The 25,781-nt window shown below is 38.0% G+C and overlaps 1 protein-coding gene across 2 annotated transcripts in view; it reads left to right on the top strand.

Moving 5' to 3' along the window:
* The first annotated feature begins 206 nt into the window (after window positions 1-206).
* DNAH5 (dynein axonemal heavy chain 5) overlaps window positions 207-25,781 on the top strand; it is a 116,004-nt gene continuing 90,429 nt past the window's right edge. The window contains exons 1-14 of one of the 2 annotated variants that reach the window (XM_041475929.1): window positions 207-263; window positions 4,793-4,927; window positions 6,730-6,814; window positions 11,750-11,913; window positions 12,339-12,551; window positions 13,098-13,235; window positions 13,857-14,033; window positions 14,804-14,917; window positions 16,194-16,301; window positions 17,080-17,202; window positions 19,023-19,238; window positions 21,498-21,605; window positions 22,319-22,404; window positions 23,151-23,472. In XM_041475929.1, the coding sequence (XP_041331863.1) occupies window positions 207-263; window positions 4,793-4,927; window positions 6,730-6,814; window positions 11,750-11,913; window positions 12,339-12,551; window positions 13,098-13,235; window positions 13,857-14,033; window positions 14,804-14,917; window positions 16,194-16,301; window positions 17,080-17,202; window positions 19,023-19,238; window positions 21,498-21,605; window positions 22,319-22,404; window positions 23,151-23,472 (2,046 nt within the window). Of the gene's footprint in view, window positions 264-4,792; window positions 4,928-6,729; window positions 6,820-11,749; window positions 11,914-12,338; window positions 12,552-13,097; window positions 13,236-13,856; window positions 14,034-14,803; window positions 14,918-16,193; window positions 16,302-17,079; window positions 17,203-19,022; window positions 19,239-21,497; window positions 21,606-22,318; window positions 22,405-23,150; window positions 23,473-25,781 lie in introns of both variants that reach the window. The other variant, XM_041475928.1, reaches the window with a different exon arrangement.

The raw sequence follows: 25,781 nt of genomic DNA, 5'->3' as shown, positions 1-25,781 counted from the left end.
AAATACAGAGATAAGGTTAATAGGTACTGGGGTTTTTATGTCCTTACTATATTTCCTGGAGTTATTTTGGCATTCCTACTGAAAGGAAAGAAACAAGTGCAAACAAAAGGTTGGGGGGAGTACAAAATGATGAATGTAGAAGCTTTCCCCATGGATTAGGGATTGTTCCTGAAAAGCAGTGCTTGACGCTTATATTGAATAGCACAATGTTTAGAGCTGGAAGAAAGCAGCTTTGGAAACGAAGCATTGGCAGAGTGATAAAGGTAAGGAAAACTGAATTTTGAACTAGGTTTAGACTAATAAATATATGATTTGAATAAAAATGTGTATTGAGGGGGGAGGGCATGGAAAAAAAGTGTTTTAAAATAGGCATAAATGGATGATAGTTGCACAATTTGTTTTGAAAGCCAAATTTGCACTGGGAGGTGCATTTGGCTAGTGCTAGTGGTGCTTGTATCTTGCCCAGATTGTTGCAGTGGTCTGGCAATGGTATAATTTCACAAATGCTATATTAGTACACTAAAGAGTTTGATGTGGCAACAAAACACAGGTTGACTCTGCCATGAAGGAAAATAGAAATGTAACTTCACTTTCCCCATACTTCTAAGATGGGAATAGAATTTTGAAGGCAATACTTAGCATTGAGAAACCACAACAGACTGTAGAAGTCATTAAGATACTTGGACTCATTTTAAAAGCTGGTTATTTAAGCAAACTGTTCCTGAGTTAATGCAATGTGATACCACATATGCAGAGCTCTGATTTTTGAGATTTAAGCGTTAGATAAGGAAACTGCCCTAATTCTTTAGGGGTTGTATGTTTTTGGAAAGAGGAAATAAAAACATTGAAATTTGAAAATTGAAAACTCAGGGTGCTTGAAAATAAGTGAAATGTTGTGCAGTTTACTTTTGATGGGAAATTCATGAGCAAGGCTTATGTAATATAAAGCATCTTAGCAAGTTCAAGGAGAGACAAAGGAATTTCACGCTGGTTAAATAAATTTTGGATAAGTCAGTAAATTAACAATAAAACATTGTTACTTTTTGACTCTTTTACTATTGAACTTCCCTGTAAAGTCTTGCTCATCCATAAGACTCTGATTTCAGCATGTCTAAATTCAGTGATGCTCAGTATTCTGACAACAAAATGTGTCATTTGCTGGAAAAAGAGTGTTCAGAACAAGTTTTATCTTGTGTGCATATGACTTGCATGCTAAACAACATTCTTGCTAAGTCTATTCAGGGTGTCTGCATCAGCAGCTACAGTCTGTAATGGAGAAGCTGGCAATAGTCAATAGCTGGTTTCTAAGCCTCTTGTTTCAAAAAATGAACCCCTTGAATCCCTGACTTGTGCTCTTTTAGTACCTGCTGCTTGAGTAGATATCCTTTTTTAGCAGCTAGGAAACTTTTTGAAAATTTTAATTTAATCTCAAATTATTTCTTCAGACTGATGGTGAGATGTTTGTGGGTTTAGGTATATGAAAGATAGATTTAGGAATCTCTCCCTTTTCTTGCTTCAGGAGAAGATGTCTACTGAAATTAGTTTCTGTGCCAAATTTTTAGTATTTAGGTATTAGGAATTTTAAGGTTTTATGAAACATAAATCAAGCTACATGTTGCAGCTGGACTAATCATCAGAAAAGGACATTTCAGTTAATGAATTTAGCTTTGGACCTTCATCTGTCACGGGACTGTGTCATATAACCTTTCTTACCTTCATAACCAAAAGTGGTAAAAGAAACCCAAAACTAAACTTGACCATGTTACCTGTGTTGTTCTTTACATGAAAAACTGAGCTGAAGGCATACCATAAAAAACTTGGACAAGCTTTCCTGATATCTAAGTGAGACAGTGCTTATCTCTTGTAAATACTGCGTTCTCCTACATCATGGGACATTAGGAAAGGCGTTGATGTATGACCTTGATCAGAGTTGCTGCTAATACTTTTCAGGATTTGCATGTTGGTGTTATTGCATGGAACAGCAATTTCTCTTTTACCTACATAAATGATCCTGTGTGTTTTTCAGCATTCTTCTATCTTCAAATCTTCGTCTTTCAGTGTTCTATGAAATTCTTAATTACTTGGAGCTGCCTATTCTAGGATAATATTTTTGGTATAGATTCTGTTTAGGCCTATATACTTCTGTAGTGAATACTGCAGGATATAAAATTACAAAAACTCTTAGGCCATGACCACAATGCTGATTTGAAGTGAGATGTGAGGGTAGCTAAAGGGGAAAGGGTAGAATGAGAGGTAAAAAGCTCAGCATTTTCTTGTAATTAATTCTCTGAAATACCTAATCATAAGAATATCTTAAAAATTAGTTCTTTTAGTAGTATGCAAATGGAAGCTCAGAAGATAGACTGGGAGGCAGTTTCCAGCATTGACTCAGTGTTTTTAAATGCATAAATTAGTGAATTGCTATTGAAAGCACTGAAGTTAGATTTCCTCTACTTTTCTGCATACAACCTAATCCTAAAAGTGAGGCAGAAGTCTCTTCCAATGATTGCAATGGCTAATGTGCGAGTTTGTGATGAAGCAACACTTCATTTGGGAAGGAAGAAGATATAGAGGAAGGAAGGAAGGAAGAAGATGTAGAAATGATAACTCATCAAAATATAGAAGCATGATGAGGCAGAAGTCTCTTCCAATGATTGCAACGGCTAATGTGCGAGTTTGTGATGAAGCAACACTTCATTTGGGAAGGAAGTTTGTAGAAATGATAACTCATCAAACTATAGAAGCATGACAGTTTGAATTGCATTGACTGTCCTTGCACTGCACTGTAGCAACTCTCAAGAAAAAATGTGTGGAACTTGCATTAGTAATAGAAATATCCAACGTATCAAAACAAATACCTTCCAACAGTGACATGATAAATACAAGTGAAAGTCTTAATTTTCATAAAACTATAGCTTTACCATTTAGTTAATAGTTTCCTGTTTCTCTAGGCATGGTTCATTAAGTAATTTAAGTTAATTAGACTTTTAAAGTTTGGTGGTATCTTAATGAATATTCTTGTTGGTGGACTTGGACAACAAATATTGCCCAGTACTGTATGAACAGCTACACACAATAGCTTGCATATTTGTTATAGGGCTTGAGACATGGCAATTAAAACATTTTAAAAAACAGAAACATATGTCAGGGCATGATTGCTCAGTTTTAGAAGAAGGTGCTCACGATTTCAGCTTATACAAGCAGCAACTTATAGAAGAAATGGAGGGTATGAACATGTCAAGAGCATCTGCATAGGTGGAGCTGTTGACTGTGTAAAAAACAGTGTAAGATGTAGTCTTGTACAGGTGACTGAAAAACCAGTGTAAGATGTAGTCTTGTATAGTAATATATCTGGAGCTCTATATTGGAAACACAAGCAGAGTACAAAAGTAGTCTCTCTGCAGTTTAGGTAAAACAAAAGGCTTCTTTCTGTATTAAATAGAAACTAATTGATAGAGTAGTGAGTTGTGTTATTATTATTTTTTTAAAGATGCCCTATCAGTTGTGTTCAAGTTACTGGAACAATAGTTTTGAGTATTCTGATGTTACCAGCTAGTGTGAATGAAGTTGATTCAGACAAAATGGTTGCTTTTTGCATGTCTAATGAGGAGGAAAATTTCTGCTCATGTTTAAAAACCTGTACGGAAAGCCAATCCTGTGATGACACTTCACTTTCAGGAAACTGAAGACCATATTCATAGGGTAAGAGAGGGATAAAATAGCACAAAGTACATGTACAAATTAATCTTCAACTGTGTTCTTCAGACATATCTGTATAAAATAGGATTTGTTTGTTTGTCTTTTATATGGAAAAATATTTCAAATGCATTCAGCATTTATGAAGGCATTGTAGTAGTTACAAGTATACCAGGTATTTGAAAATTCCTTCAGAAAGTAGCAAAGATATTTACATAAGAGTATAAAGTCTATTATGCAGGTCCTTTTGGCTCTGCAAAAGCTTATGGATAAATCACTTATGCATACTTTATAAAGTTACTAGTTTTCTCCTAATCACCAGGGAAATAAGGATTGAATTTACCACCAATGAAACATCATTCTAAATTTCTTTTGCAAATGAAATTATATTGAATCTTGTAACTCGCGAGCACAATAATACCAGTAACTATTCCAGAAGGCTATTTTGTCTGTAATGTAATGAGGTGTGTTACATATGGGATTTCAATTTAATTAGAAGAGTAGGCTTGCTGCTTGAAGAATGGTATAATAGCTATAGTTAAGCACATTTGTAAACACTTGTGTACCTTGAGGGTTGTGGTTTGTTTTACTTCTCATTACATTAAAGAGATAATGTATAAAACTCTAGCTTCCTCCAGCAGCATCTGTCTTTATTAGAGAGTGCTTACAATATCTTCCATGAATAACAAAGATCAGTCAGAATCCTGTCTTGACTTGTTGGTCATACGTGACTAGACTGAAAAGCTGAGGCAAAGGACTAAGGCTGTTGAAGGTAACTTGCAGAATAATGGAGCTCTACATATAAAATACTGGGTTTTTTTCACTACAAAGCCTTTCAACAAATTAGCTTTCCGTACAACATTATTTATGGTAGAAATGTTGTGATAAATCTGAAAATGGAACACCAGAAACAAACTGTAAAATTGTAACAAAGGCTGCTTCTAAAATTTTCATTTGAGTGCCATAGAAACATAAATCATAAGTGTGGATTGAATGTAATAGCCTTTACTTTTAAAAATAAATTTTATAGCTTTCTTTATTTTTGTCTTCAATTAGATAATGAATTTTTCATTGTCCACTTTGTATTTAATAACAGCAAAAGCTCAAGGATGAGAGGGAGGCTAAACGTGCTTGTCTGGATGGCAGACATGATTACTTACTGGATATTGTTGCCTCTTGTGTCAATCTGGACAAAGCAGAAGTAGAAGATGCTATTCTTGATGGAAACCAGGTAATCTGATGCATTTGAAAATGGTGCTCATAGTATACTTTGGAACTAATATTACCATTGAATTCTTGGTGAGATAGTTTTCAGACCTCACACCTGAGATCACTCAAGTCTTCTGCTTGAAAAAATGTTTTTCAGCATTTTTAATTAATTTGAACAAAAGTGTTCTTAAATCCAGGACCTGTTGTAACAATATTGATTTCTAAATTGATTAAATTTCTCCTTTCCAGTGGTTATAGTTAATATGCTGAAATCTGTGACTGTATTTCATAGTGAAACCACAGTGTGAAGTGTCCCCGTCCTTGAGTACACAGCACACAGAGCTTCAGGAGTCCTGTCCACAGCAGGTTACGGGTTGTTGTTGCCATAAGGCTGCCAGCATCATTTGTGATACTGTGCTGCAGTCTAGTTTAGCAAATTAAAATAGGTAGAAACTACTTGACAAAATGGAATGGCTTATGCAATCTGACTGTGACTGCATGAGGGCTGATACAAACTCAGATACTGAGACATTGAAAAAGATCACTTTTTAAAAAAGCTAGGTAGACGGAAGTAGATATTTTACTTCCTGACACCAAAGTAAACATGGCCGTGGTTTGTGTTTTTATGGTTTGTTTTCCCTTGTATTCTCTTTCCATCTGCATGCCTTCAAATTATGCATTCCCATTTCAGTGCTAATATTGTTGAGAAACTGAAGAAAGTCCAGTGGAAGACCAGTAAGAAAGAAAGTGACACAGGCCACATGAAGTATGAGATGAGGGCAAAGAGGAGGTTGAGTGGCAGTCAAATAATAGCCTGCAGCTGCTTGAAGAGTGGTTGCAAAGATGACAGAGCTGATCTGTTCTCAGTGGGTGCAGATGATAACTCCAAAGATAAATCAACATGTTGCGAAATGGCCACCAAGAGACCCTTCTTCACCAGGAGGGTAATGCGGCATGGGAATAGGTTACTTCAAGTCAGTTGTGGAATTTCTGTCCTCAGGGATTTTCAGACTCAGCCTAGGAAAAGCTCTAGGTGATAGGAACTGTTGTTGGTGATACAGGAAGCTGGCCTCAAGACCTCCCAGAGGTCCCTTTCAACATTTCTGTGAGTTCATGAGATAGCAAATGAGCAGTGCAGAATACTGTCATGCACATTAAAAACCAGAATTTGTTTCAGCCTTTGTGCATTCTATCTCTAAATGGGTTTCCTGGCAAACTGTAGTGCCTGAGAATAGCTGTCAGATGAGGAAAACATTGGCAGTTTCTACACTTGGAAAGAGAGAAGCATAATAGTTGTCTTGACCTCATCTTGGAGGGCTCAGCCAAGATTTTCTGGAATAGCAGTTCATTATCTTGGTGTAACTGAGGCTTGTTATTAATGGAAGAGGGATAATTGTGGCTTTCTTCCAGCTTCTAGTGAACTTTTAGCCTTTTTTTCTGCACTAAAAAGCACAAATGGTACCACCTAATGTTTCTGAAGGAGCCTTTTCTGCTAAAGATAGCTATGTAGTTAGGGACTACATAGAAGAGAGACTCAGATCTAGAAAAATAGTGGGTGAGGCCAGACTTTCAAGTGCTGAGACATGGATCAGCATATTATCATAAAGCAACTCAGTTTCTTCCTCAGCCTGTATGGCCTATACATGACATTTGTGGACTGCACTACCAATACCTGCTTCAGTGATGCTTGATGGCAGCCTTGAATTGATGAACTGTGAAATTGTCTTGATGCTTATAAATATGTAAATAAGCAAAGGCTTCCTCTGTTGCTGTGATATGAATCAAATCAATGACATGTTATGATCTCAACATGACTTCAAACAGATAGAGCGCATGAACAAGTTCCTGGCCCCTGGAGGTCTGCGTCATCTGATCTTCTACTATCAAGATGTAGAAGTAATGGATACAGGTAAAGCAATTTATATTCTCCTGCAACGTGTTACAGTTGTGCTGAGCAAATGTGCAAGGGAAAAAGAAAATAGTCAAGTTTTTATGAACTCGGACTTAAAGCAAGTCAGGTTTGGTCATACCAAGGCATTGATCCCTGCTCATGAAATGACGATTGATGAAATTACCAAAGCTTATTAGTGTACTTCTGCATATTGCTACTCTGAAGCAGCAAGGTACTTCCTTGTGAGCTTGTGAGCTCAGCAGCTCTTGCCTGTGGGAAGTAGTTTTCAATAATTAAAAGGTGACTTTTACACCAGGTGAGCAGTGAGAGATGCCATTCCTCTCCCCTTCAGTCACACCACCTGTTGGCCCTAGAAGCCATCCACATTTCTTGGCACATGACCATCCATCTAGGTGGCCCTGTTACGTGACAAATGCCTTCATGAGACCCACATTATGGGCAGAAGGGTGTCACCCCAGAAGTCCCTTCTGCATGTACCCCTTTACCGAGTGCCCCCATGTTCCACATTTCTGGGGGAAACCGCCTTCTCCCTTACCCTGGAGGTAGCTCAGGACCCCTGTGACAAGGAAATCCACCTTTTGCCCATGGCTCCTCTCCCAGAGCCTCCGGTGCTGCTGCTGTTGGGACTAGCCAGGTGCTATGTGACCTTTCAGTTCCTGTGACTGGCTGGTGGGAGCTCACACCACTTGGTTACCCTGGATGTGTTGGAACCCAGGGCATCCCTCTGGGTGACCTGGATGGCTTGGCCCCCTGGCAGGGGGCTGATGAGCCCTGGCGGAAAGCCAAAAACACTTGGGAATTTGATCTTAGCCCCTGGGAGAAATTACCAACCTTGTATGAAGAGTCACAGGTCACAAAAGTTTAAGTAGCATAGTAGTAGCAATCACAGGGTGAAGGGAAAAATTTTGGAACTATGTACAGGGGGGTTTGAGATTCTGTACGTGGGGGTCAGGGGCTCCAAGGTGGAGGGATTTGGGCGTGCCCTGTCCTCCTTCTTTCTTCTCCCTGGCATCCATGTTCAGGATGATGTTGGCACTCACAGATTGGTTTAGAGTAGAAAGTCACTGTCTAGCATAGGTGATAGGTATTGGAACATAACCGTAAACATAGTATACGTAGTTTTGAGTATAAAAGATAGCGCCAGCCCGAGAGGCGGGGTGTGTGCCTCGAGCCGACCTGCCAGACAGGCCTGTGGTGGGTTGGAGAGAAAACATCTTAGACAAGCAATAATAAACGACCTTGAGAACTACAAACAAAGAACTCCGACTCTTTCTTCGACCATCGGGCTGGCTCGGGGTCATCCCGACTGTAGGGAACCTGAGATGGATGTACATGAACATCCCTGTAAACATATCTATGCTTAGCTGTATAAATGTCTGTATACATAGGTAAACATGTACCTAGATGAATGTACAAATAGGGATTTATATTTCGTGCATTTTCAGTAAATATGTATGTATGCATTTTCTTCAGTATATCTGTATATATCTAAAAGGGATGAAAAGATTATTTAATATAGTATAAGCAACTTTAATAAAAAAAGTTTCAATACACATAGAAATACAGTTAAATGAAAACACAAACTCAACCACTAATTTAGAAATCTGATAAGCAAGTTTTAACATGCCTGAGATGAAGTAGTGAAAGAATGACACAGAGTTTGAGGCAAGTGTCAAAGCCTACAAATCTAATGAGTGTTGCCCATGCCCACTGCAAACCAATCAGATCACACTACAGTATTGGTATAATTTTGGTAGCCTTTTGGTGTTTGGTGCTAAATATAGACAATATGGAAAGCCGTCGAAAAAAACACATAAAGCAAAACCCAAATGAATTCACAGCAAGGCATGCATTGGATGAATATACAAAAGTCCCTAGAACATCATCCACAGGAGGAAAAAAAAGTGAAATACAAAAAAAAAAAAAAGGAGTAGTGATGGAGAAGACAATGGGGATTAAGTAAGTGAGCTGGAGACTGACTGACTGACTGTCCACAGCTGTAAGTGCAGTCATTTGTAATACTGTCAGAAGTACTACTTCTGCTGTACATTTTCCATTTGTAGGTGGAGCAGCGTTTATAAAAGAATTATCTGTGTTGATTGTTCAGGGCTGTGGTTCACAGGTTGTCAAAGCAAAAATCTCTGTTGTGGCGGTAGCTACTAACTGGTAAAGCTAAGTGAATTTTTGTGGCATTACACGCACCTTCTTGGCAAGGGCACTTACTATGGCCACCTCATACACAAGCTGGTTTTTTGACCCTGATGTGGATCAACCAACATTGGTGTTAGGGTGGAAGATTATCCCGTGAAGAGAGTGTACAAGGAATTTTGTGTTTCTGCAGGGCAGGAGACTATCTCTGAGTTCAGGAAGATCTACTTCAGAGTCCTAAGGTGTCATTTAAAAGTTTGATTTCTTGCAGTGTTTTAAAGATCACTATTCATGTGAATTTTAAAAACTTCTAGCACCCTTCTCATAAGAGAACATCTTTTCTAAAGAGACTGCAGGTTATACTGCCTACTTCACCTCCACAGATCGTGGGAAAACTCTGACTTTTGCTGGTCTTGCCTCTGTAATTACTTGTGGCACTTGACCCTGCCTGGATGCCAGGCACCCATGAAAGCTGCTTATTCACCTTTCCCTGCTACAGCTGGACAGAGGAGAGAGAATTTATTGAAGGTTTCATTAATTGAGATAAGGACTGGGAGAAAACACTCCAAGGGCAAAACAGGCTTGACGTTAAGTGAATTTATTACCAACTAAATCAGAGCAGGATAACGAGAAGCAAAATAAACCCTTAAAATACCTTTTTTCTCCCCAGCCCTTCCCTCCTTCCCACCGACAGTACAGGGAGACAGAGCATGGGGGTTTTGGTCACTTCATCACCCAAGGTTTTCTTTCACATTTCAGGGAGAGGAGTCCTTCCCTGTAAGACTGTGGGGTCCCTCGGACAGAAGCAGGGGCCCCTCTCTCCACTGGGTCCCCCACTGGATCACAGCCTCCTCCAGGCATCCACCCATTCCAGCACAGGCGCCTCCCCATGTTCTTACCTCCTCCTTTTCTCTGGCTCAGGTTATACTGCCTACTTCACCTCCACAGATCGTGGGAAAACTCTGACTTTTGCTGGTCTTGCCTCTGTAATTACTTGTGGCACTTGACCCTGCCTGGATGCCAGGCACCCATGAAAGCTGCTTACTCACCTTTCCCTGCTACAGCTGGACAGAGGAGAGAGAATTTATTGAAGGTTTCATTAATTGAGATAAGGACTGGGAGAAAACACTCCAAGGGCAAAACAGGCTTGACGTTAAGTGAATTTATTACCAACTAAATCAGAGCAGGATAACGAGAAGCAAAATAAACCCTTAAAATACCTTTTTTCTCCCCAGCCCTTCCCTCCTTCCCACCGACAGTACAGGGAGACAGAGCATGGAGGTTTTGGTCACTTCATCACCCAAGGTTTTCTTTCACATTTCAGGGAGAGGAGTCCTTCCCCTGTGAGACTGTGGGGTCCCTCCGACAGAAGCAGGGGCCCCTCTCTCCACTGGGTCCCCCACTGGATCACAGCCTCCTCCAGGCATCCACCCATTCCAGCACAGGCGCCTCCCCATGTTCTTACCTCCTCCTTTTCTCTGGCTGGATATAAAACTGTGCCCCAAACTTTGTTTAGCTTTTCCTCTCAAATGTGTTATCACTGAGGCATTACCACCATCTCTAATTGGCTCAGCCTTGGCCAGCAGCATGTCCATCAGGGATTGGCTCTGCCAGACATGGTGGGAGCTTCCAGCAGCTCCTCACAGCAGCACCTCTGTGGCCCCTTCACTACCAAGAACCATGCAAAACTGAAACATTACTGCAGTACAAAGATAGCACAAGTTTATTAGCATGCAATACATCAAATTAATAGCATTTACACAGTCAAGTCTTTTGCTGGGACAGAGCCCTTTTTGTAATTCTGAGGTATATGAAAAGGAGACTTCTTCAGAGCTGCGGTGAAAAAAGGGAGAGACAAAGATAATAAGAACAGAAGGATGGGGATGGAATTTATTGTGGCCACCTGATCCAAAATAGGGATCCCTGGTGCACATGGTCATGTACTTGAAATAAAAAAAATGTGCAGAGGGGTCTATCACTTTTTGGATGTTGTCCTTTAACTGCTGGTATCAACAAGTTAATTTTTTGTCTTCTCATTGTGGTAGTGCCTCACTGACATGTGTATGCATGCAATTTTACTCTGAGGTAATCCTGAAAAGCTAGTAACAAGGTAGTGTGAGGTATTGTGACCAAAAACATATGAGAAATATTTTACCCCCCAAAGACACTGCTTCTTCTTAGTGACCCTTTACAAGTGTTGCCAGCAGCCTGAACATGGGAGCAATATATTCGTGTTGGGGGAAGAAGAAAGGACAGGGAACTCCCTTTTAGCTCCCATATTGGTTTTTGTTTGTTTGCTTTCATCCCAAAGAATCTGCTAAGGCCTCTTTCTCCTTGTTTTCAGAAGTACCCTATTTATTTTTTTTTCCTTATGTTTACATATTTTTAGGGAAGGACAGTAGATAACAGCTCCTCTATAGTAAAATACATCACTACATTTTCTGATTTTTCATATTTCTTTTTCAAGCGAGAGGGCATTATCTACAACTGCATGATAGCCTATAAAAGGACCTTGAGTCTGAACCATTATTTAGAAGGAATAGAAAAAACAAATAAATGAATAAACATAAAGGCTTTTGATGAAAGAATGGCAAAACTAGACAAAATATTTCTTACTGTGCCATGAAGATTCTGTATGCTGCATGCTTTCTGTGGATAGTTCCATGAGATGCCTCCAGGAGACTGGGACTCAGGCACAAATAATGACTGAAATGTTTGTGTAGAAAATTTTTCTTTGAATAAATGATCAATGGGTCTTAATTGTTTATTTGTTTGAATCTGTAGAGTACTTTGGCCTTCCAGGAATAGGAATGAACTCTCATTTGACCAAGAAGAAGAAACTGAAAGTATTTGTGACAGAGGGAAAAGAAGTTGCTTTAACTGGTGTATGCATTTTCTTCATTAGATCTAGTTTTTCTAAACCAGTTACGACTGAGAATATCAATCAAGTAAGTCAGTGACTGCTCATCTCTGTACATAATCTTGCTTAAAATTTGGTTTTACTATGGGGTATTTGCTCTCAGCATATAATTTGGCAGCTCTTTACATAGAGGAATGAGTGAGTAAAAGGACACAGATGGGTTAAATGAAACAGGACAGAAAGGGAGGGGAATGGAAATAAAGATGTTATCTTGTGGCAGCAACTTGATGTATATCATTGATAAGAAAAAAGGATACTGAGGATGAAAATTTAAGACAATCCGTAATGACAGAGTAATTAGTCAATACCTAAATACTAAGATGTTAAATTTCAAAAAATCTAGCAAATTAATTTGAAAAACAAAAATTATTTTACTTTTGAGAATGTATATGTAAATTGTATATAAATAAGTTTTTACTGGTGAAAGACCCCTTTATTGTGTCTCTTTTACAGGAAGTAAATTTTAATATGATGGATATAGGTCGAGACGGCTTATTAAAAAGTGTTGAGCAGTTGATATCAGAAATATTCATTCCAGCCTTACAGACTATGGACCGTGGCTGGGTTGAACCTCAGCAAGTTCCCAATATTAAGCAGGACTTCCTTCGTGCCCTTGAAGCATTTGTTAGTGTTCTATCAGGAACTCAGCAAAGTCTGTTGGAAAAGGTAGTGTGTTCATGTGGGAAATAGAAAGTGAGCTAGCCTGTAGAATGTCTCTAGCTCCAGATCTTTTAAATTAACTGCTATTGTAGATTACTCATAAAATTTGCTTTTGTTAAATTGGAGAATAACCCAACACTTCTGTTTATTGTCACCAGTAACTCATTATACTTCTATCTGTGGTTTTAATAGTTCTGTAGGTGCTTCTGTTCTTGTTTATTCTGAGGCCAGATCTTTAGAGCTATTAACTTCTTGAATTCCCACTGGCTGTGGTCACTCTTAAATGCTGAATGATTAATGTATGACAAACCGTTGTTAGTTTCTACTCAGCTTTTGTGAAGGAAAGGGCATTAGAACACAGCTGCCTGGTTGGTGAATTCTTCAGATTCTGGATTCTGGAATTTTCCGCTTCTGGCTCCAGCCGGTTTAATTTGGACTGAGCTGGGAATAAGAAGTGAGATACCCCAAGTAGGGCAATGAGTTAGTCTTTAAAGTTCCTAGATTATTTGCCATGAACATTCAGCATTTAAATTTTTTAAACTTGTGTTTTAGGTCAGCCTGAAGAAATGTGAAACATATGACCTGAAAACTCTGAGAGGACCTTCAGATTACTTGATGGTTGCTAACAGCATAGAGGATCTTGAAAAAATAGAAATCTGCATGAGAGAATGGACCAAACAAATTGAACAGGTGATATGTGGAACAAATGTGAAATATGACAACATCTGCGTCTTGGCAGATAAGTTTAATCCTGTTGATGTAGTTTAATCCTGTTGATGTTATAGCTGCCTTTCTATAAATTTGGATGAATTAAATCTCTTTGTTTTCAAGTACTGTTGGTATATTTTTTCTGCTTTTACATCTCAATGGAAATATTACTGAGAGCTTTTTCCATCTTCTTGTTAATATGGCATACACAGTTTGGGAAGCTTAGTCCCTTGTCTTTGATAATTACCTGTTATTAAACTACAAAACAGTCAGTAGTTCCCAGTGGATTTAATGAAAATGAAAAGAACACAGTAAATGAGTGAACACTGTTCTCAGTGGTCACATTTGTACTTTGAAACATGCTTTGCAGATTATTTGCAGAAAATGCAACTGTCTGTAACAGTGCTCTTGGAACAGAAGGAGCAGCATCTCTTTAACTTGGAAATAAAAGGACCAAGCAAAATCAAGTTTGTTATATGAGGTGGAGCTAAGTTCGGTAATTTATCAGGGGAGGTTAATACCACTTGTTAAAAGAAGAATCAATCCATGCTACTTCTGCAGATAAAAAATATGAGCATCACTCACATTACTCTATGATAAAAGGTTCTTGCAGAAAATGACCAGTTGAGAAAAGAAGCAGATGATCTTGGACCACGAGTAGAGCTTGATTACTGGAAAAAGAAACTGTCAAAATTCCACTACCTTATGGAGCAGCTGAAGAGCCCGGATGTGAAGGCAGTGCTTGGAGTACTCACTGCTGCTAAATCCAAACTGCTGAAGGTTTTTATTTTAAATTATGACAGATATAAATACTAGAAATGCTCTTCATACCCTAGCTCATTTTGACAATGTATGTAACAATGCTGGTGAGGAAAACATTGAAACATCTCTGGGTTTTGTTTTCCTTCTCTATTCCTTGGCTTGAGTAGATAAAGTTTAAATCTAGTTCAATTTATTGAAAAAGACTGGGAATCCCCTCAGTCTAAAGGCTGATAATGTACTTCATCCACATGGCTCAACAGAAATAAATAATTGAAATTATTTGAAAAGTTAATTATTAAATCAGGATATTGAATTAATGAACTGGATATTTAATGACAAAAAAAGGAATCTCCCTATTTTCTAAGCCTCATTTTTATGTTTTCACAGTGCCTGTCAAAATTGTTTGTGGAATCATAACTTCTTACATTGACATATCAAACTTAAAGTCCCATCACCTACAGAAAATAAATAAATAAACAAAAAATCTCATCTCATCAAAATGAGATGTGGAACAAATACACAATTATATATCCATAACTCATATATTTTACAGAAGCTTGACTGAACTGACTATTTAGCCGAGTGGTCTAAACCAGATGTCTGTTCACAGTCAAGTTACTGAAACAAGACAAGGACCCCATGTTGGGTGAACAAGTATAATTCTGAAGTAAAAGATCTGTGCTTTCAAATGTGTTTAGAAGCTAATGACAAACCAAAGTGATCTCAAAACTTTTTTTTTTTTCTGAAATGCATACTTTTATTTGTTTTTTTCAACTTTCTGTTCTTAGAGGTGGAGAGCATTGGATAGTCGCATCACAGACGCAGCAAATGAAGCTAAAGATAATGTGAAATATCTGTATTCTCTGGAAAAATATTATGACCCATTATACAATAGTGATCCTGTAAGTGAAACTTTTAGATTCTCAACATAAATGTATTGAGACAAGCAACTTGAATATATTCTGTAGGATGGGTTTGGAAATTAAACAAAAAAATTTTGCATATGCAACTCCAGTTTGAGTTTTTGTGCAGCTGTGGTAAAAGTGGATTAATGGGAATTTCTGGCTACAAAATAAAGTACTTGTTATTTTCACACCATAGTATCTGTAAAGCTTTAGTTCTGATGAACAGACTGGATTCTGTGCTATGGGAGAAAGTGAATTCCTTAATATTAAAAAAAAAGAAAAGTAAACCTAATGCTACGCTAAAGACAAAGTTTGATCTTTTTTGTGTTGGTGGCCAAGTAATTGTTAGACTAACGTTTATGGGGCAATTTTCAGCTTCTGGAGTTTGGAAAAGATAAATAGGATTATGTAAATATTAAGACAAAATTATACATCACCTTCTCATACTATAGTATGAGAATACTATAGTATAGTATTCCATTCATATAGTATAGTCTCATACTGTATGAGAATGCATAGGATGATGCAAGCATAACATGGAATAAACAAAAACAGCCACCCTAAAGTACCGGACTGGAGGAGTCTCCCTGTCCCATTTTCTGCTAAAATGGGTGGCAAACAATTGCTTTTATTAAAACTGGTTTTGAAACTGACTGTATGTGTATTGCTAGTCAAAGAAATACGACCGGTAGTCATGAAGACTCAAATCTATGACCCATCCTAGCTTCCTCTCTCTCTGAAACTTCTCCCAAAACCCAATTGTTTCCAAAGAGTGCTCTGGGCAACCATGTTTGTTTCCATTTACTGGGTGATATTAGAACAGTGGGTTCTTTCAGTGTTTGCAGTCTGCTATTTGAGTTTCTCTATTGAAAGGTTGTTGGGTTATGATGCCCATGAAAACAGAGTAACAGCTTGGTGAAGGCGTTATCTTTACATGCAAGCTTACATCACCTTTAGCAACTGAGCATATAAACATATTTTTTTGTGAAAAAAAGTGTTTCTTTTGAAGAGGTCTTTGCTTCTACCAAATTTCACTTGCTGATCTGAATTTTTCCAGCCAAGATTCCAGTGAAAATTTTTCCCCAAAATTAAATTATAGAGCTTGGGGGAATGATGTAGGACAGGCAGCTCTGCATGAGAGGCCCACACAGACATGGACAGAACCATTCCAGAGACCATGTTCATAATTCTTCTGCACTCACGAATTAGGTGTTGTGATAATATGGGGTAATAGAGGTACTGAGCAGAGTTCAAACTGTGTGTTTCTTTCCAGGTCTCCATGCTGGACGCTATTCCAGGACTCATAAATGCAATTAAAATGATTCAGAGTATCTCTCAGTATTACAACACTTCTGAAAAGATCTCCTCACTGTTTGTGAAGGTTGGCGCTCAGCGGGAAAATAAATGTTTCCAGATTGTTTTCTAACATTTATAGGGTAATTTTGGGAAAAGATAAAGAGGATTATGTAAATACTGAGACAAAATTGTGTTGTGTTGTTCCTTCAGTACAAGAGAAAACACAAAGGAACCAAGCAATTGGGGAGGCAGCACTTCAGTCACTTTAATGCTGCTTTTTGAACATATAAAGAATTGGAAATAGTGATAAACTACTTCAAATTTGGACTTATTTTACTCCTGTAATTTGGAATTGTAGGAACATTTTCAGACTTAAATCTCACCTCTGATGTACATAGAGGAACTTTTTGTTACAAGTTTTGCCTGTTGTGAATGGCTTTTCTTGTAGAACCAGCTACTTTAAATTCATATTGCCCTTAAACCTCCACATGTTTGCATAAAGAAGGAAATGGATTGGAAGGACAACATATTCTTTACCATTTATACTCTCAAGGGCTCTTGATTTTACCTTTATTTTCAGACCAGACAAAGTCTTATAACTTCGTAGCCTTCAGTGCTATTTCAAGGTTGATACAAGACGTGTAGGTTTAGGAGGAGCATAGTTAACCAACAACATTTTTGTTATGTCACGTTCTGGAGGCTGGGTGTCGCAAGGAAGACAGTCTATCCATGTGGCTGCTATTTGGTATTGCTGTTTGTCAGGCTTTAGGTCAGTGGAGTCAGAGGAATGGGAGAGTGAGGATGGCAAGACTTGCTTTGTCTTGGAATGCTGTTTTTTTTTATAAAGTTAAAACTGCTTTTAGGTGACCAATCAGATGATTACAGCATGTAAATCTTACATAGCAAACAACGGCACAGCCACCATCTGGAATCAACCGCAGGAAAGAGTTGTGGAAAAGCTACAAGCAGCCATTAGACTTAAACAGGTAGGTGGGCAGAACACATAGAAAACAGATTATAGGATGACATTTAGGAGAGCAGGAATAGGAAAATTTTATGTGAGAAAGCACTGTTATAGTGAAGAAAAATGAATTAACTGAAAGATATCCACTGGAACTGGAACGTTTATGCTAAAGCAAACAAGAAATTTAGTCTGTTGTCGATCTTCTGGAAACAGAATTTTGATGCTTAGTCTATCTTAACTATGCTTATAAGAGAATTGCTTGGATTTTCATGCCTATGTTTTTCTATGTAATGTCTTCTTACTTGATGCAGAGAGTTATGAAATAGAAATTAAAACAAGGAGAGTTACTGAACTGAATATATTCCAAAGATGTGTGGACAAGATATACATTTAGAAAGCACAATTTAGTGAACTCAGAAGAATCCAGCTGTTCAGTTGACCTAGATTTGTTAGGAAGATAGCCTTTGTTTTTTTTGAATACACTTCTGTGATAATTTTTACATTTTATTTTTCTTGGTACTTTTTTTCCCCTTAAAGGGTAGTACTATAGGATAATTTGGCTGGAAGGGTCCTCAGCAGGTATCTAGTTCAACATTCTGCTCAAAGGCAAAGCAGGGGCGGTATGAGATCAAACTTGGTTTCCTAATCTTTTATCCAGTCATGTCTTGAAGTTCTCCAAGGATGGAGAGATTGCACAGCCTTTTTAGGCATCCTCTCTCGCTGTTTGACTGTCCTTGGGATGAAAGATTCCCTCCTTATATCCAGTCAGAACCTCATCCATTTAAATTTATGCCCTTTGTTTTTTGGCTTTCTGTCCATGTGTGTTACTGTGAAGAAGAGCCTGACTCTCTCTTTCATAATCTCCCTGTACATATTGGGAGCTTCATATAGGCTTTCTGCATTATTTTTGTTTTTTTTTCATTCCCAATATGTGCTTGCAGGACTAGAGCTTTATCCTAATACCTCCTGAAGCAAAAAATCTTGCCCAATTCTAGCATAAATTAGTGTAAGTTTGTATGACACCTTGCCATCAGCAATGAGCATTAAACTTGTGTTTTTCTATCAAATTGTCCAGTTGCTGCATGAAAATATGTAGAAAAATTAGGTATTAATTTGCATCTTATTAGTTCCAGAAACTTTCAGAAATTCAATAGATTAAAACTTAAAATTTGAATCACAAGCAACATAGCAAAATCTAGACCCTTTGTATTGATATCTCCGAGTGAGGTTATTCATACATAAATGTGATAAAAAAGAATGAACATTTTGTTATAAAGAGAGCCACTATTGAAAGAAACCATTTTAAGCAAATCTGTTGACTATGTACTTTCACTTTGGGAGGAATTTAGCAAGTTTGGAGTAAGGTTTGTGCCTTTTTATGAATTCAGAATGAAAAGTGGATGCTATGGAGCAGCATTAAAACTTCAGGAAGTTATTTGTTCTTGAAAGTGATTTTTGAACCTTGATTACTCAGTAAAACTGCTCAGCATGCAAACATTTTCAATCTCTGGAAACTGGGTTGTCATCTTGGTTATTCAGTAAACATATCAAACCCTGCTATGAAATGGAGGGAACAGAATTCCATGCTAGCTAAGGATATGTACAAATACATACCTGTGCAGTTCGGTCATTTGGTGACGTGTATAATCCCATAATGGCATTGGTGAGTTAGTTTTCAGAGGCAAATTCTGTTACTGTCTTTAGAGTGTTCATGATGGTTTATTGATGAAACTTCTACTTGCAATCAGGTTAGGATGATACCTATCTGTGTAAATTTTGTTCTAGCTAAAGACAGTGCCTTTTGTTATATGCTTGGCATCCTTTAAAATTCTTTGTTTTAAGGAGTATCAAAATTGCTTCCACAAGACAAAAGAGAATTTGGAACAAAATCCAGCTGAAAGACAATTTGATTTTAGTGAGATGTATATATTTGGAAAATTTGAAGCCTTTCATCGTCGTCTGGTAAAGATAATAGATGTTTTCAATACTATGAGAACCTACTCAGTTCTACAGGAATCTAAGATGGAAGGATTGGAAGGAATGATCACAAAATATCAGGTACGTATTAGATTTTATATATTAGGTCAGTCTAACTTGAACCTTTATGAAAAAATTATGAAAATCAGGGAAGTGTTTATTGAGAGAAAAATTAACTCTTTAATTGTGCTAGAATTACTGGGTAATAACGATGTAAATATGTGATTACTGGGGAAATGAGCAGACAAGATGAAAGAAAAGGTGCCAGTGAACATGTGAAAGAAGTATGCTAAAATCAAAGCTGATTGAAAAAAAGCAACAAAGTGGGGTGACTGTGACAGGAGTAATGGGAGTAATGGTTTTGTGCTATGATCACGAGAAAAAATGAGTAGTGCTACATTTCCATCTCTGCAAATGTTGGGCTAGCTATGAGTGCCCCTTGGCTCATTAGTATTACTGTGCAGTTTTCTTTCTTTTTTTTTTTCTTTTCTTTTTTTTTTTTTTTTTTTTAAGAGAAGTGTGACTTGAGAAACAAGGAGATCTTTTAAGAATATAAATATGTTAAGTTGTGCTCTTTTCCTTCCTTCTTTCTCAGATAGCTTTCTTTTCTACCAAATGGAGTCTGTCCTGCTTTTGCTGAGCCTGGGTTAGCTTCCTTTTTTCTGTAACTTTATTAGTGCAGTACCATAATTATGGTGCCTGTGAATATTAAAATAAATCAGAAGGTTTCCATGTGTGGACTTTGTAGACAGATTTTTGAGATCTCATATGAGTCAGTGGCTGTACAGGCAAATATGTCATTCTAGTTTTCTTTACTCTGTCTTCTGCCTTTTTGTTATGGTCAGGAGTCAATCAGTTTGCTTTAATGAAATAACTGTAGTGTGAAATGTGGCCATTCTGTGGTCCTTCCTGGTTTCATTTATTCCCTCTGTAGTTTGGGTTTTTGATTGCTTGAATACATCATTCACAGTAGCCAGTTTTCCACTTTGCTCTGTTCTATAGTCCTCTGAGAGTCAGCCAGGGCACAGCTGTAAGGATAGCTTAGTCCAAGACTCTTCCTTGTTGGCAGGACAGATGTGGACTGCTGTAAATTTTGTTTCCAAGAGCTCCTCTCCAAAGCTGTACCACCAGGCTTCTTAGCAACCCAAGTTGTTGAGAATTTTCAGATCATGCCAGTGAAGACAGTCTTTTGGTAGGCTGGAACACAGGAATCTAATTTGTATGGGGCATTTGTGTCTGAAAAGTTGCAATCAGTGACCATGAGCCCAGGCTGTGATGCAAACTTTATATGGATACACCTCAATATCCATTGCAGCACCCAAGTCCTCAAACAACAACTTCATGTGAGACCCAGCTGCTGTAAAGTCAATTGTGTTTCAGGATGAAGAATGCTTAGGTAAAAAATGCTACGTGGAAGGTTCTGCATAGGTTGTATAAAGGTCAGAAAAGTGATCGTATTTCTTTTTAAAGTGACAAAGTTGAGGTACTGAAGTGTTTGACATTGGACCATAGCTATAGTTAATAAGTGATTTAATATATGTCTTAAATTTTTTCACAGTAGGAGTTGACTATTTTGCTGTTCTTTATGCTTTAACACTTAGTCCCTATCTAGGATTTGCCTGTTGTTCGAGGAAAAGATGGAATTTTTATTCACAGCAATGCAGTGAGACTGAATTTTTGGTGACTTACCATAAAATGGTGGAAGTCAGCTGAGCTGGAAATATGCTGAGTTTTGTAGTTATACTGTGGTAAACTACTAGGATGTTGAACAGTAGTTTATCATTAGAAATCCTTTATCTGTGTACACCTCAAGGGAGATGCTGATTAAGATATACTTACATGTCTGTAGACAGCAGCTGTGTAACAGAAGCCAGGAATACTAAGTTGTGGGCTGGTAACTAAGATGTGCTGCATCTTGCTGTGCCTTTTGAATAGTCTGTTTATATGTGAAATCAGTTGTTTAAAGGACATGGAAAATAATAATGTGAAAATATTTTTCTCTGTTGAACTTAAAGTTCTTTATAGAAATGTACTTTTGCATGACAATGTTTAATGAGTAAAAAATTACTTTGAAAAGCAAGTCTGAGTTTTCTGTCAGTTCTAATTGACTTAAAGCAGAAATAAATAATACAAATGAAGTTTGAATGGACATTACACCAACTTGATTCCTGCAAATATTTCTTTTAAGGGGTTTGCTTATATTGCTCAGTAAGTACTGGGCACTATTAGCAAAGGTAAAATGTGAACATGCACAGCCTGTTGTGCTAAATGTTTGGTGTGGTAAGTCTTTTTCATAAGACATTTTTGGTAATAGTTTTCTATTTTTGTGAAATTTTTTAGAGCATTGTTGACAACATGAAGAATAAGCATTATGATTTCTTGGATCAGCGGAACACTGATTTTGACCAAGACTATGAAGAGTTTTGCAGAGACATAAATGATCTTCATGTAGGTTTTATGGTACAGTTATACAAAATAATTTAATTTATTGAGGAATCCTTATTATCCTCTCTGAGTTACTGTAAAAAATATGCAAATGTCAAAGTTTATATTCTGAAATTGAAAAATTATTCCAATATATTTCCACTTTGAAGCTTTCATTTACTATCTTTCAGACTAGTTTAATGGAATGGGCCATTGAGCGCCTCCAACCAAAGGATTTTTCATTACTGTATGCTGGCAAGAATAACAAAAATGATTGAATTCATTGAGTGAATAGGAGCATAGTACATAGTAAATATGTCATATAATTAACTTTCCAGTAGTTCTGAAATCACAAGCTGGAGAAAGGAAAGCATATCTGCAGAAGAAAAAAATAAATAAATGCTTGTCTTGCTTTGGTTGCCAGAGAGGTAAACAAGTATTGTTTGAGGCCTCTCAATGTGGTGAAACACTGGAGGGTACAGAAGCTTTTGCTGGTTGCACAGCTACAGAGGGAACTTGGAAAGAAAATGCCTTGAAAGTTGGCTGTGTTTTGTTTAATTATTGTGGGAAGAAATAAAGGGAAAAATAATACTTACTGAGATTAGTGTCACATAAAGAAATTATCTTCTAATATATTGTGGGTTAAACCCTGTCAAATAATACTTGGTATATTTGATGTGTGTTTTAGGGACTTATCTGATGTATTATCTGATGTAGAATTATTTACACTTCCACAGGATGAATTAAGGAGGTTCATGGACACTACCTTTGAAAGTATTCTGAACACTGAAAGGGCACTGAGTATGTTGCAGAAATTTGAAAGGTAATTTGTCCTATTTAGATTGCTAAAACTCTGCCAGGCAATGGAAATAAAATGAGGATGGTGGGAAGGAGAGGAGAGCAGGAGGCATTTTCTTAAATACAAACAAAACCAACTCAACCTCTTTACTCTCAGCTGTTCAGCGCTGTTAAGAGTTGCTTTAGTAGCTTGAATGAATAAAAGTCATATTTTTTTGTATCAGAAACTGCAAAATATAAGTGGACTTTGAACTTCATCTTTCAAAATCAGCTTAAGTACAGGAAAACAGTCTGTTAGCCTATTTGCTTTAGCTTTTTGCTCGAACAATGACATTAGTTTGTTACCACAATGCAGTTAGAAGAGAACAAAATGCTTTTATTAAGAAACAGTGAAATTTGTCTTTATAAATTAACATTGTTGCAAAACAGCCTCACTCTTTATTCTGTCAGTTTTTGTATTATAATCTGTTTAATAGAATAGACAGCTAGTGGTGAATTGGTTACAGTTTGCTGCACATAATTTCAGCCCGGTGTTTGAAAACAGTGACAAAACAGAAAATGTGTAGGCTTACTTGGAAACTTTTATCATCTGGTCTAAATCTTTGTTGCTTGGAATCAGGTTGTGGCAGCATTTGTTCAAGCTGAAAACTCTGCTGCCAAAGTAGTTATTTTCTAAAGCATGCAAGGGAATCTGGAACAACTGTTTTCCAACAATGCATTAGAAGGATTTCAAAAGTGTTGAAGGGTTTTTTTAATTATTTTTCTAAGCAGACTGCAAATCCCGAATCTTGGCATTGATGAAAAGTATCAGAAAATATTTCAAAACTATGGCCATGACATAGAAACCATCTGTAAGATCTACACTAGGCAGAAGAAGGACCCTCCACTGGCTCGTAATCTGCCTCCAATAGCTGGCAAGATCTTGTGGGCACGTCACCTATTCCATAGGATCAAGGAGCCCATGGAGACTTTCCAGAGACATCCAGCAGTTCTACAAACACCAGATGGCAAGAGCATAATCCGCAATTACAACAAAGTAGCAAAAGTTCTTATGAAATTTGAGGTGATCTACCACAGGGAATGGCTTCAGCAGGTAAACCAGCTGATTTTGATTAAGATATTCCTTAAAGAAAAAAACAAAAAATGGTGTCATCCCTGGTTAGTAGCAGTAGTCAGGTATGCTCAACCTGACTTATGCTGACTCTCAAATCAGGGATGAAATAAGAAAAATTATTTTACAAGAAAGTGTTCCTGTTAAAAAAATAGGGCCTGTAGTACCTGTAGCTGATTTTAGGAACAACTGAAAGACCTCTCATTATAACCAAGAAGTTAGAAAAAAAACATATAATGAATATCCAGTGGTAGATTTAGCTGCTCCTCTGTCTCTGCCATGTGCTTCTGACTGGTGCAAGATCATCGTGTCTGGGGAGAGGAGTTTTGTCAACTGGTTAGCCAGAAGTGAAAGCAGACACAGATGTTTCCTCTGCTCTGGATAAAATGAATTTTGAGTGGTAATCCATGGGTACACTCTGTAAATACACATGTAAAAAGCATCCAGTCTGAAGAGATAATAGCATACTCAGTGCACAAGTGGGCCACTTGTGGGTTAACCCTAATAGACAGCTAAGCACTACACAAATGCTCATTCACTTCCCCCCATGCATGCCCAGTGAGACAGGGAAGAGGAAAGGAAAAGCAAAGGCAAGAAAACTTGTGGGTCACGGTAAGTTGTTTAATTAGTAAAGGAGAAATGGAGAAATCAAGGGGAAAATAAAAGGGCTGCAGAGGCAATTTCTCACCATCTCCCATGAGTCAAACAATGTCTAACCAATTCCAGAGCAGAGGGTGGCTGACCCTTTCAACCCCTGCCTTTCCCTTTTTATTGCTGAGCATGATGTTATATGGCAAGGAATATCCCCTTGCTTATTTTGTAACATCCTTTTGTTATTTCATGACATCTGCCTGGTTTTGTCCCCTCACAGCCTCTTTTGCACCCTTCATCCCCACTCCCAACCCCCAGTCTAGTCACTGTGTGGACGGAGTGAGAACAAGAGAAGGCCTTGCTGCTGCGCAAGCACTGCTCAACTAAACATCACCGTGTTATCAGCTTTGCTTTGATAACAAATCTGGTGGCACCACATAAGCTGCTATGAAGGACATTAAATGCCGACAGAGAAAATTAACCCAATCAGAACCAGTACAAAGTACTTTCATTTCCTATTGACAATTTTGGGATACATGTGTGTGGGAAAAGGGGCAGGTGGGGCCTTGCCCTGGCGAGGCAGTGCACCTCAGCCCTAGAACCTGTATCCCAGCCCTGCAGTGGCTGCCAATCCCTCGCACACCAGAGCCACTGATCCACATCCACCTTTGGAGCCCCTCACCGAGCTCCTGAGCGGCCAATGACTGGAAGTCCCACCCAGGGGAAGGGCCTAGGAAAGCCAAAGAGTATTCAAAGCTGAATATGAAGCTGTCTGATGTCTTTACTTTCTCTTGGAAGTCCTATCTGAACACTGCTGGAACCCAGAAATTGATGGCTATATGTATGCTATTCTATGTATTTTCAGTCTTTCTTTATCTTTCTTCCTCTAATTCCCTTTTGGAATTTTTGGAGTAACCAAAATCAAGTGGGCTTAGAGTTTGCAAAGTTGGATGGGCCAAGTTAATTCTTTGATAAGTGCTTTATGTTGACTGAATATGGTAAGAAACCTTTTGCCAAAGTTCCTTGATTTTCTAAAGTTGCCAGTAAAGTATTTTTTTCTCGCTTGAGAATATATCTGGTTGGTGTTTCTCCCATGCGTGCAACTCTGGGTACATGAACAACCATAAGCCCTTTTTATGTGTCTTGCTGAATGAGTTGTCTGGGGCCTTACAAGTAGAACACTTTGTAGCCTGAATATTCTTCAGAGAACCTGGTTTACCTGAAATTCTAAATGTCATTTGGCTAATTTTACCCTCTTGGGTTTTGTACGTAGAACCTCTGACTACCTTTACATTGTCAGATAACTTTTGCAGGGGCTGCTTTAAATCCTTGAAACCTCTGCAAGTTTCTACTGTTGTTTTGGCCTATTTTTCACCTCCAGTTTCTTTGTTGTCTTGTCCAAGAGCATCTTATAGAAAAATTTGCCTCAGCCTTGCAAAGCTGAAAAGGAAGGATCAAAATCTCCAGACTGTAGTTTTGGAAGTAGCGTGACGCCTGTCAATGCATTAGCCTGTTGTTTTTGGAACTCGGGCCCAGCTTTTGTACACTGTCAAAGTCTCTGGTGCTGATTAAACATCAATCTTCTCAAAGGTAGTTTTAGATCAGATCTGGGACCGGAGGCACCAGCTACCTTTTCTCCAATCTGAATCCATAAGGTTTCACCAATCCTTGCTTTTTCACACTTGCATTTTACATGCGGT

The sequence above is a fragment of the Pyrgilauda ruficollis genome, unplaced genomic scaffold (genome assembly GCF_017590135.1).
Source record: "Pyrgilauda ruficollis isolate IOZ18807 unplaced genomic scaffold, ASM1759013v1 scaffold37, whole genome shotgun sequence".
Classification (NCBI taxonomy): domain Eukaryota; kingdom Metazoa; phylum Chordata; class Aves; order Passeriformes; family Passeridae; genus Pyrgilauda; species Pyrgilauda ruficollis.
The sequence above is the reverse complement of the archived record's forward strand: the minus strand, read 5'-3'. Positions and strand labels throughout refer to the sequence as shown.